Below are 13442 nucleotides of genomic sequence, written 5' to 3' on the forward strand. Positions count from 1 at the left end.
TATGAAGGTTTGACTGTACATTGAAATAAATATTATCAAATAATAACGTAGGCCCCGGATAACAAAATTTAGAGGACCAAATAGGGTTTAATCCATTTTTCTTAATATCTTTCAAAAATAGACGTTGTAAGCTTTTATTCACATGGGTCCCAAAAAAAATACAAATTGAGGAATGCAGCTCCATGATTCCATTTTCGCATTACCAAACGGTTCTTTCTTTCTTAAACAAGAGAGAAGAAGAACCTGTCCAAGAATTTGAAAGCAAAACCCTATATAAAAACCTCAACTTTATACAAGAAAGCTGCTACCTTTACCTCACTCTCTCTTTCTTGCTTGGAATGTGAATCGACCCTTTTGAGTTTTGAGCCTCAGATTCAAGTCTTAAACATAGGAAGACTGAAATGGGTGAACGAACCTGTCTTGTGAGATCATTTTCTCATCCATCTAATGCTTCTCGGGAAACCAAAGAGGTTTGTTTTATGAAAACTTTCAGTTTTAATTTCAATTTGGGTAATTCATGTTCTTTGTTTATCTTGGTCTGTTTGGTTTGGTTTAATTGTTATTGTTTTGTTTGGTTACTGCGAAATCATGGAAAATCTAGTGAGATTTAGGTTTAAAATGGGGAAATGAAGAATTAACTTGTAATAGCATGCAACTGTTTTGAGTTGTTGAGAGTTCTTTCAATATAATCATTTTTCTCTTCTCATTCTGTATTTTTTTTTTTTCAATTTGCTTCTGTTCTTATTTCTGTGTGTTTCTGATCTCACACCAAGAAACTAAAGAAAGGAAAGAAATACCCATTTTTGTTAACTCCTTAATTTTCTTGCATAATGCCCGCATTTTAGCATTTTCCACATTCTCTATATCATCATCATCATCATCGAGTACAAGGGAACTGATATGGCTTCCAAGACCAAGATAAGTAGTAGGTACTAAAAAAATTATGAGTAAATTTTAAATTTGATTCAAATTGTGGATGAGATCCATCTTTGTTATGGGTTTATTTTGTTTTGTAATAGTTTGTCAGATTTGTCGGTTCAAGACTCGTCTTACACCTTTAGTTGGATCCACTCCCAATTAAAGCTTTATGCGTATGCTAGACTCGAAATCGAGATCTAGCTTAAGCGACTTCAGACTCTTAACACTCAAACCAACTTTAGTTGGTTCTTTGTTATGGGTTTTCTTCCCCCCTTTTTGTTCTTTGTTTGAATTTTGATTCAAATCAGTTCATGTTCATTCTCTTACACTGGTTGATTGGTGCTTGGAAGCAAATGCAAATGCCTAATTTATTTGTATGTTTCTCAGGAACAATGCTATAGGGAATTTCTGATAATTTAAATTTTCAGTCCTTTTTTTTCTTATTTTATGCATGTATTTGTTTGGTTGCAGCTCTTGGTTGCTGTCTAGGCTAGTTGATACAATAGAAACCTCTGGTAAAATGCCCGCCCGTAACCCAAAAAAGTACATTCCATAGTCCGTTTTAGGTTACCCATTCAGTGACTTTGGCACTGGATGTTCCCAAAAAAAAAGGGTACTCTCGAATCGGGTGAATTCAATAATAGTGTCTGTTGCCATTCCAGCCTTCCTTCTCCTTGCAGGGCCTATCCGAAAGAGAATCCAGTACTTCTTCGTCGTGAATATCTGAATAGGACGAACCACCCCTTGGATAACTTTGCTTCGGAACAAAATAATTAGAATTAGGCCTGGTCAATTGGAATGTGTATTATCCATGTAGGTGTTTTGTTTCATATTTTTATTTGAACTTATTTCAATTGATATACAGAGTTACCATTTTATGGTTTATTTGTATGGGTAAAATTTGATTACAGGAAACTTGATTGAGGTTACTGATTAATCTTATAATTAAGAAAAGTACAAATCTTTGGAGTTTCTTTGTTCATGGTTTTGTTGATTCTAGTAGCGATTTAATGCGATGGCAAAACATGTTCTATTTACAGGGTGACCCTTTTCGAGCCCTTTCAGAATCAATCTCCTTTGGAAGATTTATGTCAGAATCTTTAGATTGGGAAAAATGGTCAAGTTTCTCTCACAATCGCTACTTAGAAGAAGTTGAGAAAATTTCTAAGCCGGGTTCTGTTGCTCAAAAGAAAGCTTTCTTTGAAGATCACTACAAGAAAAGAGCTGCCATGAAAGCAACAGCCTTGCCTAAGCAACCAAATGCTACAGTCGATAGTATTCCCGAAGAAGAAATGGCTGCTGATAATGTTTCAGAAATTGAAACCACGTTTAATAGCATTCCTCAAGTAGAAATGGCAGCTAATAATGTTCCAGAAACTGAAATCAAAGTTAACAGCATGACAGCTATTAATTTTCCAGAAACCGAAAATATGAGCAAAATTGACGGTGATTCGTTGGGAGATTCATTGCCCAAGGAAGCAACTGGGGATCTTGTCATCGACAAACAGGAACAATATCAAATCATTGAGCTAGCACTTTCTTCTGATGCAATGACAGATTGTTTACAAAATGCAATCATGGAAAGAACAGGAGAGGCAATAGAAGAAAAGGAAGAGGTGGAGAAACTTATTCAGATAGAACACTCGAAGGAGCTTGATAATGTTGAGAACTCTGAAATGAATGCAGCCGCACCGGAAGAGAAAAAGCTGATTGAGGTAAATCATGACATTAACGTTCATTTCTTTGTGAATTCCGTTAACTCTGTTTTGTTTCTATTTCAATCAGGAACCTGCCGAGAAGGAGAATGTGGCCGTACAAAAGAACACCATTTCTTTGCCAATTAATAAAAGGCAGATGAGTTCATTGTCGAAATCATCAATCCAAAGTAGAGCTTCCAAATTCCCGAAGTCTTTGGCCAAAATGGTGAGTTCCACACAGCTCAATGAGGTAAATCATGGCATTAACCTTCGTTTCTTTGTGAATTCCTTTAACTCTGTTTTGTTTCTATTTCAAGCAGGGAGCTGCTGAAAAGGAGAATGTGGGCATACAAAAGAACACCGTTGCTTTGCCAATTAATAAAAGGCAGATGAGTTCATTGTCGAAATCATCAAGTCAAAGTAGAGCTTCCAAAATATCGAAGTCTTTGGCCAAAATGGTGAGTTCCACAGAGCTCAATGTAGGAACAAATTTCAAGCCAAAGAGTAAGAGTCCGGTGGGAGGCTTGATCAACGACAAGAAACTAAACTCAAAATCTGTTCACATGTCAATCAATTTGGCTTCTCATTCTGGTCTAACCAGCAAAGGTTCTATTCGAATGTCAAAAGAGTGTTCAGCTATTACAAAAAATTCTACAAGGGTATTTCCGTACCTTATATCTGGTTCTCTTTATCTAGTTCCTTCTATACAGTATTTACATATTGTCATAGGCAAGATAATTAACATACCCTTACGAGTTATATTTCACAAATTTAGGCATCCATTTATGGGATATCAAAGCTTCTTCCTTCAAATTGCCAGTCAGATGATAAGAGGTAGTTTCTCGCGTACAAGCATTAGAGTTGGTCCTATCTGAATGCTCTTTGTGCTAACATATAAAATTTATCCGTACAGAAATCAGGCACTTAGTAAATCTGTTTCTGGAGGCACTATAGCAGGAGGGATACTGCAGCCTCTATCTGGAGAGTAAGAACTTGCTATTTGAATTTCAACCGTGTTCATATTTTAGCAGACCTCAAATGCTTATCTCAGCTGATCCTCATGTTTACTTCTCAAACATCATTTAGTAATATGAGCATTGAGTTCATATACTTGTTAATGGAGCTTGCGTAAGGACTAAACCAGAAAAACACCATATTTTGTAAATCATAATAAATTTGTTATATGGCAGCGACACGAAGTCAAATGGAAGCAAAGCAAGATCACCAATTATATCATCTCCTTTCAGATTTAGGAGTGAAGAAAGAGCTGCAAAACGTAAAGAGGCAAGATTAGACACTATGATCTTTTCCATTTAATTCTCATTTGCAAGTTTACCATTCTTTTGACACCCTATTTTCATTTGCTATGCTCAGTTCTTTCAGAAGCTTGAAGAGAAAAACATTTTGAAAATGCATACGCAAGTTAAATCTAAGGTTCCATTGACACTACCTCGATCACCAAAACTCGAAAGAAAACCCTCTTCCAGTGTGGTCCAGGAAACTCGCTTTCAGCTTCCTAAGAGACCTTCAGTCAATGGTGAGCGTATCACACCGAAAAGCAAACAAAGCACTACTCGTTCAGTCACCTCAGTACCCAAAAAGAAAGCGCATGAAAATGCTCCTCCAAATATCCAGCATTGAACTAACTCCCCAAAAACGATGTTTCAAGCAAAAGAATCCACAACTCAGGATTTTCTTACACATTTTTTGTACCAGCTAGAGATAACGCAGAAATTTTTTGTAGTTAAACTCAAAAAAAGAAGAAATTATCCTGCAATGGAGATGATACTCAGATTAGGCAGTGAAAGGCTGCTTTCAAATCCAGCAGAGCTCATATTGCTTCTTACCTTACACATGATAATGCTACTTAGGAAGATAAATAGTTTTGGTAGCATAATGGAATACATTATTTTTGTAGTAAGTTTGGCCGTTAATGTTAATTATGGAAATGATTAGGTATGAATTATTATTTATTGTTTAATCATTTTTCAATGTTCTTGAGCCAAATATCTATGAAGTATCAAGTTTATATTGCCTTGAAGTATTTTAAAATGTATCTATTTCATACCTGATTTATTGAAATACCTGTTACTTCCATTGCTCATAGTAGAGGAAAAGAAAAATCAAAACTAAAACCAAGGAAGTTCATTGTTACAAATTGAAGTTATATGGACATTATATTAAAGGCCCAAAAGTCAAAAGACCATCACTGTAGTTAGCCTGTTCATTTTGATCTAACTCTAAATATATATTTAACTTATACTGTCTACCGGAATTTACTTACAAAAATTCCAAGATATGGAATGGAGATAGTTGCCTAAACATATATTTAACTTATACTGTCTACTGGAATTTACTTACAAAATTTCCAAGATATGGAATGGAGATAGTTGCAACATGCATTCATGTATACACATATACAGCAACACTACTAAGTCCATGTTAGAGAAACCTGAAGAAGCAAGCTTATTATGCTTAATGATTGTCATTACCCCTATTATACATGACCAATGCTTGTGGCAAAATAATGTGCCAATCCATTGAGTTAAAGGGTTCCTCTCTGATTGATTGGTCACCTAAAATAAATAGGAAATGATGATGTTCCAGGAAAGGTGGAACAAGGTCAAGTTATAAATAAACCTTGATCTATTAGTGAATATTCTGATAGGTCATAGGGATTCTCATAGTCCCTTACTGCATCATACAACTGTGTTGGAACTTCAGGGATGAGTCCGGGATCACAATACTCTGGGAACTCAATATTTTGTAGTCCAAGATTCATAGCATAACAATCACCTTGAACCAAACAGAACTGCATCTCATCATCCAGTGTCGCGAATGGCGATGATGTTCCCCAAGTTATGAATTTTTGGGCAGATTCCAAGTCCGATATGCGATTCAGATTGAAGCCTTGACTTTTCATGCTTGATGTGTTAGTGGAAATGGGCTCAAAAGCTTGATGATTTGGTGCATAGGTCTTTGTTTGAACAAGGCTAGAGTTTATTGCACTCCCTGCCAGACTTACATGGTTGGTTTGAACATTGCCAGAGTTGATTGCAGTCGGTGACAAACTTCCATGGCTGGTCTGAACATGGCTAGAGTTGATTGCAGTCCCTGCCGAACTTAAATGGCTGGTTGTAACATGGCTAGAATTGATTGCAGTCCCTCCCAAACTTCCACGGCTGGTCTGAACAGGGCTAGAGTTAATTGCAGTCCCTGCAAAACTTCCATGGCTGGTCTGAACATGGCTAGAGTTGATTGCCGTCCCTGATGAACTTGCATGGTTAGAGTTAATTGCAGTCCCTGTGGAACTTACATGGCTGGTCTGGACATGGCTAGAGTTGATTGCAGTCCCTGCCAAACTTCCATGGCTGGTCTGAACATGGCTACTGTTGATTGCAGTCCCTGCCAAACTTCCATGGATGGATTGAACATGGCCAGAGTTCATTACAGTCCCTGCCGAACTTCCATGGATGGATTGAACATGGCCAGAGTTGATTGCAGTCCCTGCCGAACTTAAATGGCTGGTCTGAACATGGTTGGAGTTGATTCCAGTCCCTGTGGAACTTACATGGCTGGTCTGAACATGGCTAGAATTGATTGCAGTCCCTGCCAAACTTCCATGGCTGGTCTGAACATGGCTAGAGTTGATTGTAGTCCCTGCCAAACTTCCATGGATGGACTGAACATGGCCAGAGTTGATTGCAGTCCCTGCCGAACTTAAATGGCTTGTATGAACATGGTTGGAGTTGATTGCAGTCGCTGTTGAACTTCTATGGCTGGTTTGAACATGACTAGAGTTGATTCCCGTCCCTACAGAACTTACATGGCTTGCGTTGCTCTTGCACTCGTCATACAACGACTTGACTTTTACAGGACCCCCTATATCTGTTTCAGTTACAGATGATCTAGAAAGAATGGGCGGAACTGGCTGCATATAATTGGCTTGAATGAGCTGCTCTTGACCAGGCACTGGTAGTGGGCTGTACCCTTCATCCAAATGAAGGGACTTGTGTTCTTTTTTCATTTGTACTTGTGGGATTCCACACCAAGAAAATTGTGTCGGGGAGTCTGAATCAAATGCAGGAAAGTTAACTTCTGATCTCCTACGAGTAAAAGAATGGCCGAAATCCATTGGTGAACCCCTCGGCTTATGAGGATCGGGAACATCAACCATTAAAGCTCTTTTAGGTTCTGCAGTATTCTTTGAAACAACTCCTTTTCGTTCATTTTCATGTTTTCTAGGTTCTGCTTTCTGGATAAGCAAGTTATTACCAGAAAACCCGTAGCTGCCTTTCGAAATATCATTCTGCTGCAAGTTCAATGAGTTCTGAGTAATAAAACTACCAGCAGACTCTCTTGAAGGTGAGTCTGAATGCTTAATGCCAGCAGTGGAAGTTTTCAAGTCACTATCCTTCTGTAACCTACTCAAGTAGAGTCGGTATTTCTGCATCAATGAAACGACTTCCCAATGAGTCAATAAACCCCATTGAGAATATGATTATTTAACTTCAGTGAAAGTTGCAAGTACTGTGTTCTAGAATTTTCACTCGAGTAATACCTGTAAGTGGCTTGCAACGTTTTCTCTTGTCAGCCATGGCACATTCATCAAGTCGAGTATTTTCTTAGGACCAACTTCTGTTAAACATACGCAAAATGTCATGGCTCCATTGAAGCATAATAAAGATGAACATTATCAACATATATATATATGGAAATCCTCCGTTCAAGATAAAGATCCAATAATAAACCATACTTACTATCGAACCCTATCTGATTTACAGCTTTGACAAATTTCTGATGAAGATCTACTGACCAAACTACTCTGGCTTTCTTTGAGGAAGAACTGTCAGCAGAGTCCTTATCATCAAGCTTGATTTCGATATCTTTTCTTTTCTTGATTGAAGTCAGATCTTCTCCATAGAACAAGTATCCATCATCGGATAGATCACATCCCATTCTAGCCATTTGTATGTTATCCATTCCCTCAAGAATTTCAATGTCTCTCACTTCATGTATCTTCTTTCTGAATACATGCTGCCAAATATTCCTAAGTTCTTTCATTCGTATTGGCTTAAGCAGATAATCACAAGCACCGTGCTGAACACCCTTCATAACCCGACTAGTTTCCCCATCAACAGACATCACTGTGAAGTTAAATACACCGTATTAGAAGCATGCTTTCATGAAATAAGATAATATATATTGCATTCAAGATGAAAGTCAACATGTAAAACGAAAATGAACTGACTAATGACAGGGAGATCCATCTCTAGTCCAACGTGTTCTAGCAGCTTAAAACCATCCATGTCAGGCATGTTGACATCACTGATAACGATATCATATCCATCTTTCCTGTCACGAAGCAGCTTCAAAGCATCTCTTGCTAAACAACAGGTGGTCACTGAACAACACAAGAACATTTGATAAGGAAAATGTCAAAAACAGAAATTCTATGATCATGCAATGGATGTTAAAGAAGCTGAACATATACTTGAAGTAGAAGAATAAAAGCAGTTAAAGATCACTAGAACAACTAAGCTTACACTCTAAAAGGAATAAATGCTGAGACCTGCCAACGAAAATCTGTAAAAACTAATGGAAGCCAGAGTTTAGACTTTCCAATCTAATTTCACAGCTAATATCGCAATTTGATTGGATCTCTAGCTGATGTATTCATACTGAATTCAGTAAGTACATTAGTTGTTCATATGAGCAGTATCAATCTCCGAATCATGATTCAGAATCCATCAATTCTAATGTCAATACACAAAAACAAATAAAAATTTCTTAAGAAAATTGGCATTTATCATGCTAAATCTTTTTTCCTTTTTAATTTCCAGTATCTGTTATTAGAATTAAATTATTTATCGCCTCAGGAATGAAACATTCTTCACTAGTAGCATGATTTCCTGAGAAACTGTGGTCGTTGTCTATGCAAACAAGCATGGTTATCTTAAAGATGAACAATTAACATGGAACCCAGTTATATTAACTAAACCCAAATCTCCATGACCTATAATAGTTGATTATTCTTAAGCCTAAACGAATCTAGTTACCGTTGGGACTCAATCTTGACGAACATATGAGGCCTGGCTCTTCATATGAGGAATAATAACAAGAGTCTCATATTGGTGTCTGCATATTTTTTTCGTTTAACTTACTAAAAATTGTCAATGACTTCTCTTGTGATTACTATTTCAATCAAGTTTTTTTGGCTGGAGAAGGAAATTAAATGAGCCTTCAACTAATTTACTTTGCATTTCAAGCATTCGTTTCCAGGTTATAGTTGAGGCCTGTTCCTTCACCAAAATAGTAGAAGAAACTATTAAAAACTATGCTCTAAACTAAAGAACCTTCAAGAGTTATAATCTTAAGCCATGATTAGCCTTGTAGAAGAATATGTTCAAAAGCTTGCTAAAGCACTTCAAAAAGACTTGTCAACAAATGATAAGTTTGCTCTTAACAGTGAAAATTGCTCCAACAAACCAACCATGAACTTCTTCTCTAAGTTCTCTTAGCATCCTCGAAGGTAAGTGAATGTTTGCAACTATGATAATGATCTCTATCTAATGCGCGCCGGAATCAACCAATAAATTGACTTGAAAATATGTACCAATCATGGTTGAAGATCTAATTTGGATGTGACTTAGATTTTATTCTAAGGATCCTAAATTATTAGCATTTCCTATTTCATTTGTAGTCTAGGACCTATATTACTTAGAAATTCTATTCTATTACTTATTCCTATTCTTATGTAATCTAATTTAATTAAGAATTTTAGTTTTTTAGTTAATAGTTTAGGAAGACTTTTGATCAATTATCAAATAGTATTTTCACGACAGTTTTCTACAAACCCTCTTGGTTTTGTCAAGTGTTTGCTAGATTTAGGTTTTGATTAAATTAGCACCTTAAACCTCTCTATCACTATCAATGAAATCTGCAATTAAAATCTAAGTTAAAAACAAAAAGTTCCAACAAAAACACTTCAAAAAAACCCCCAAAACAACATTAATATCATCCCCAAACCCAAATAAACATGATTCCCAACATGTGCATGTCACCTAATCAGTACATATCATTCTCAGTGAAATTGAAAGCATAAAGTTTCAAACTTTAAAATGCACTTTTCACCAGAAACAGAACCTATCTCAGCAAAACACCAAAATAAAAGCTAAACATTACCATAACCACAACCACAACAAAACAGCTAATAAAGAGAAACCCAATTCACAATCAACAGTTTGGAGATGAAACAATCATGCTTTATTGAGTGAGTAAAGAAGAGTAAGAAGCGGAGATATAGTAAATTCACCATCATAGGAGCATTTTTTGAGCATCTTTTCAAGGATTTTCAACCAGGTTGGATCATCATCAACAACAAGAACACGAAGACCAGCAGGGAACGAATCGGTTCGAGGAGAAGAGAAACCATTGTCCATCATAGCAGGCTAGGCTCGGATTTCAATAAAACAGAGACAGAGATACAGAGAGAAATAGAAGGAAGGGGGATAAAAGGGTCTTAAAAGGAGGAGAATGTGTGGGTTTTTAATCTGTTTGGGTTTTAGAGAAGAAAGTAAAGAAAGACTGAGAAAATGAAAAAAAAAATGGCAACAAAGAATGCTGAACGAATATTGGCGCCGGCTAGCAGAACTGGTGCTACTGGGCGCACGTTAGCGTTTCTTCCATCTCCCTTTCTCTTTTATCGCTTCTCCTTTTAACTGAATTACAGGTCTAGCCGGTTGCCCTTTTGTTTTTTTTTTACTAAATAATTATTTATTCTCTTACACCTATAATTTATAAATATACACTAGTTAGCACTTTTAATTTTTAAACTATATTGGAAAAAGTATAAAAAAAATTAATATGGTTTCATGGATTTAGAAGAGAGATGTTTTTAAAAAAAAAAAAAAAAACAAGTGTTTTGTAGATTAATAAAAAGATTTGATTAACATTGGTTGTAATAGCATGTTTTTTACAGTCAATATATTATATCGCTAAAAGTTAATATTTTATTATGCCATATCGATAAAATAAACAAATTAATGTTTAACATCAGTAAAGTCAACATATTACATCATCAAAGGCAAACATCATTAATCAATTTTTTTTGTTGCTAACTATAAAATTATGGTTGTAAATGAGCCGAGTGACTCGGAGTTTGGCTCGATAAAAGTTCGACTATGTTCTGTTTAATTTATAAATGAGTTGAATTTGAGCATGATATTTTTAATAATATTATTTAAATACATGAGAAAATGTAAAAGAACATAGTTTTGTATAAACTTGAATTTTACATATTTGAAAACTACTTGGTCTTGCGTTGAAGAAGTTACACATGAATATAATTGAATTGTTCACGAGCAAAGTTCATGAACATGATTCATGAGGTGCTTGTGAGCAGCTCACGAACAAGACGTTGAGCTCGAGCTCGTCAAATTTTTAACGAGCTAAACATAAACCGGCCAAAGCTCAGCTCAATTATATCCCTATATTTTGATAAAATACACTATTTAGTCCCTGTATTTTCAAAAATACACGGTAAGGTCCCTAACCTTTTTCTCGATGAACTGTTAGTCCCTAACGTTTTTATCGGTGAACTGTTTAGTCTCTAAAAAATTTCTCGGTGAACTGTTTAGTCTCTGTCGTTAGACTCTCATGAAGATTTTGTTAATCAATTTGGATTTGAGTCAAAATCTATTTCAAATAAAATGCCTTAACAACCCTTTACATCAAAATCAAATATATAAGACCATTATCTTCATTGTTTCTCATCTCTGCATTCTTCTTTTCCTTTATTTTCATTTCCTTTAGACTCTACTGCATCTGAAATCAACTTTGAGTGTTCTTCTTCTTGATTTTCTTCATAATCGTTTAGATTCGTAAGCATTGGATTTGTGTTCTTTTTCTTTTTCTCCATACAAATAGCTTCTTCTTCTAAATTTGATTTCCTCTTCTGAAATTTGAAGGTAAATTTTGAATTCAAATTTTAAGTTATTGCTTGTCTTTCTCTTGTTTGACTATATCCTTCTTTAATGGTAAACAACAAAGGGTAATTTAGTCATTTCTGAATTTATAAACGGTAAAAAATCTAACAAATAAACGGAAAGACTAAACAGTTCACCGAGAAAAGGTCTGAGACCTTACCGTGTGTTTTTGAAAATATATGGACTAAACAGTATGTTTTATCAAAATATAGGGACTAATAAATTAATTACCCTAAAATATAAGCTCTTTTTTTTAGTATATATATGATATCATATCTATATCTATATCTATACTATATATAATAGCGGAAGCAGAGAGAAATAAGGAGAAGTTTTAGAGATCTTTTTGATGAGTTGTCAACGTAGTAAAAAATTAAGATTAAAAAGATTTAATTAATAAAAATAACAGATTTATATTTATAATAAATTAAACAATTACTAGCTTATTAATTAAAATAATAAAAGAAAGTAAGAGTTACGGGAAGATGAAAAAACACAAAACAAAGGAAATCCAAAAGTTACAAATAAACTTCTATATAAAACATGATAGATAATATGCCGTCATTATATTCATTGGTCATGATAGATAGTATTATATTTCTGAAGATGATTATTCGATCTTTTTTCATATGTTGTAGTTATTTTGTTCTCAATTATGTTGTTGTTTTATTTTTATTAAACAATAATTGTTATAATTTCATCTTTCAGATCCATTTCTGTTGTTATCCAGGTCTTATACATCTTGCTTCCTTATCCATTTTTCTTTTTTATTTGTCTTTTTTTCAAACTGATATCTCCAATTGAAGAAATCTGATAGAAATAAAAGATGTGTGTACAACTAAAATCGGGAAACACAAAAGTGTCAAAAATTACATGAAATTCTTATGTTTTTCAAGGTAATTATTCGATTTTTTCTATATGTTGTAGTTATTTTTGTTTTCAATTGTGTTATTGTTTTATTTTTATTAAACAATAGTTGTTATAGTTTCATCTTTCAGAGATGAAATTCCATTTCTGTCGTTACCCAGTTTCCATACCTCTCGCTACCTTATCCATGTTTTCTTTTTTATTTGTCTTTTTTTTCAAAATGATTAAAATAAAGATTTTGTATATTTGCATTCTATTTTAGTATATGTTGCTAGGTGTTATTGTTTCGATTGTTAACTCTAACTAAATTTAGATTTCCGGAGTTATATGAACTCAATTGTTAGCTTTAATTGAAGTTAGATTAATTTTTCTAATTCGAAACCTCTTGAAATCCACTCATTTTTTTAGGGTTAATTACAAATAACTACCATGTGGTTTGACCGATTTGCGATGTGGTACCTGTGGTATTTTTTTTTTCAAACACAACCTCGAGGTTGTCACCGTTATACAAATAAAGGAGACGGCCGAAATTCTGTTAAAAAGCTGACGGTGGTACCTGTGGTATTTTTTTCTCAGTTCTCTAGTTGAATAAAGAGCTAAGAGAAGTTGGACACGTGGACCAGTGAAAGACCTTATGTGAAAAGTATAACCGTCAGGACACGTGGACCAGTGAGAGATCTTATGTGAAAGGCATAACTGTTAGGACACGTGTCCCAATCATATGACCAAATTCCAAATATATGCTCATAATCCCTAAGATTTGTCGTGATTTACAGTAAAGGGATACAAACACAAAAATATATGGAATATGAACCAGGGATACAAACACAAAAATATATGGAATATGAACCAACTGGACATTGACGTGGAGATCTACTCATCAGTAGGTACATTGCACTTACATCTATAAATAGACATTCTTAAAGAAGCACAAAATAAGTTTGTTTCTTTTTCTGCTCCCAACTAGCTGTAT

The 13442-nt window shown here is 34.9% G+C and overlaps 2 protein-coding genes across 3 annotated transcripts; one reads left to right on the forward strand and one right to left on the reverse strand.

The window, feature by feature from the left end:
* Positions 1–202: 202 nt before the first annotated feature.
* On the forward strand, positions 203–4642 carry LOC136228814 (protein WVD2-like 7). Of its 2 annotated transcripts, none has more exons than XM_066017293.1 (8): positions 203–470; positions 1959–2633; positions 2704–2865; positions 2936–3274; positions 3391–3449; positions 3529–3600; positions 3806–3899; positions 3990–4642. In XM_066017293.1, exons 1-8 carry the CDS (start codon positions 402–404, stop codon positions 4254–4256), a joined length of 1737 nt encoding a protein of 578 aa, XP_065873365.1. In that variant the 5' UTR covers positions 203–401; the 3' UTR covers positions 4257–4642. The 2 variants fall into 2 exon arrangements, with proteins under 2 accessions (XP_065873365.1, XP_065873366.1); XM_066017294.1 differs by having other exon boundaries at positions 2704–2841; positions 3990–4641.
* Positions 4643–4783: 141 nt separating this feature from the next.
* LOC136230331 (two-component response regulator ORR26-like) lies at positions 4784–10277 on the reverse strand. Its single transcript, XM_066019381.1, has 5 exons — positions 9931–10277; positions 7867–8019; positions 7376–7762; positions 7177–7253; positions 4784–7062 (listed from the first exon to the last, which is right to left on the reverse strand). The coding sequence occupies exons 1-5, from the start codon at positions 10058–10060 to the stop codon at positions 5239–5241; spliced, it is 2571 nt and encodes an 856-aa protein (XP_065875453.1). The 5' UTR covers positions 10061–10277; the 3' UTR covers positions 4784–5238.
* Between the last annotated feature and the right edge of the window lie 3165 nt (positions 10278–13442).

Source organism: Euphorbia lathyris, chromosome 5 (assembly GCF_963576675.1).
Source record: "Euphorbia lathyris chromosome 5, ddEupLath1.1, whole genome shotgun sequence".
Taxonomy (NCBI): domain Eukaryota; kingdom Viridiplantae; phylum Streptophyta; class Magnoliopsida; order Malpighiales; family Euphorbiaceae; genus Euphorbia; species Euphorbia lathyris.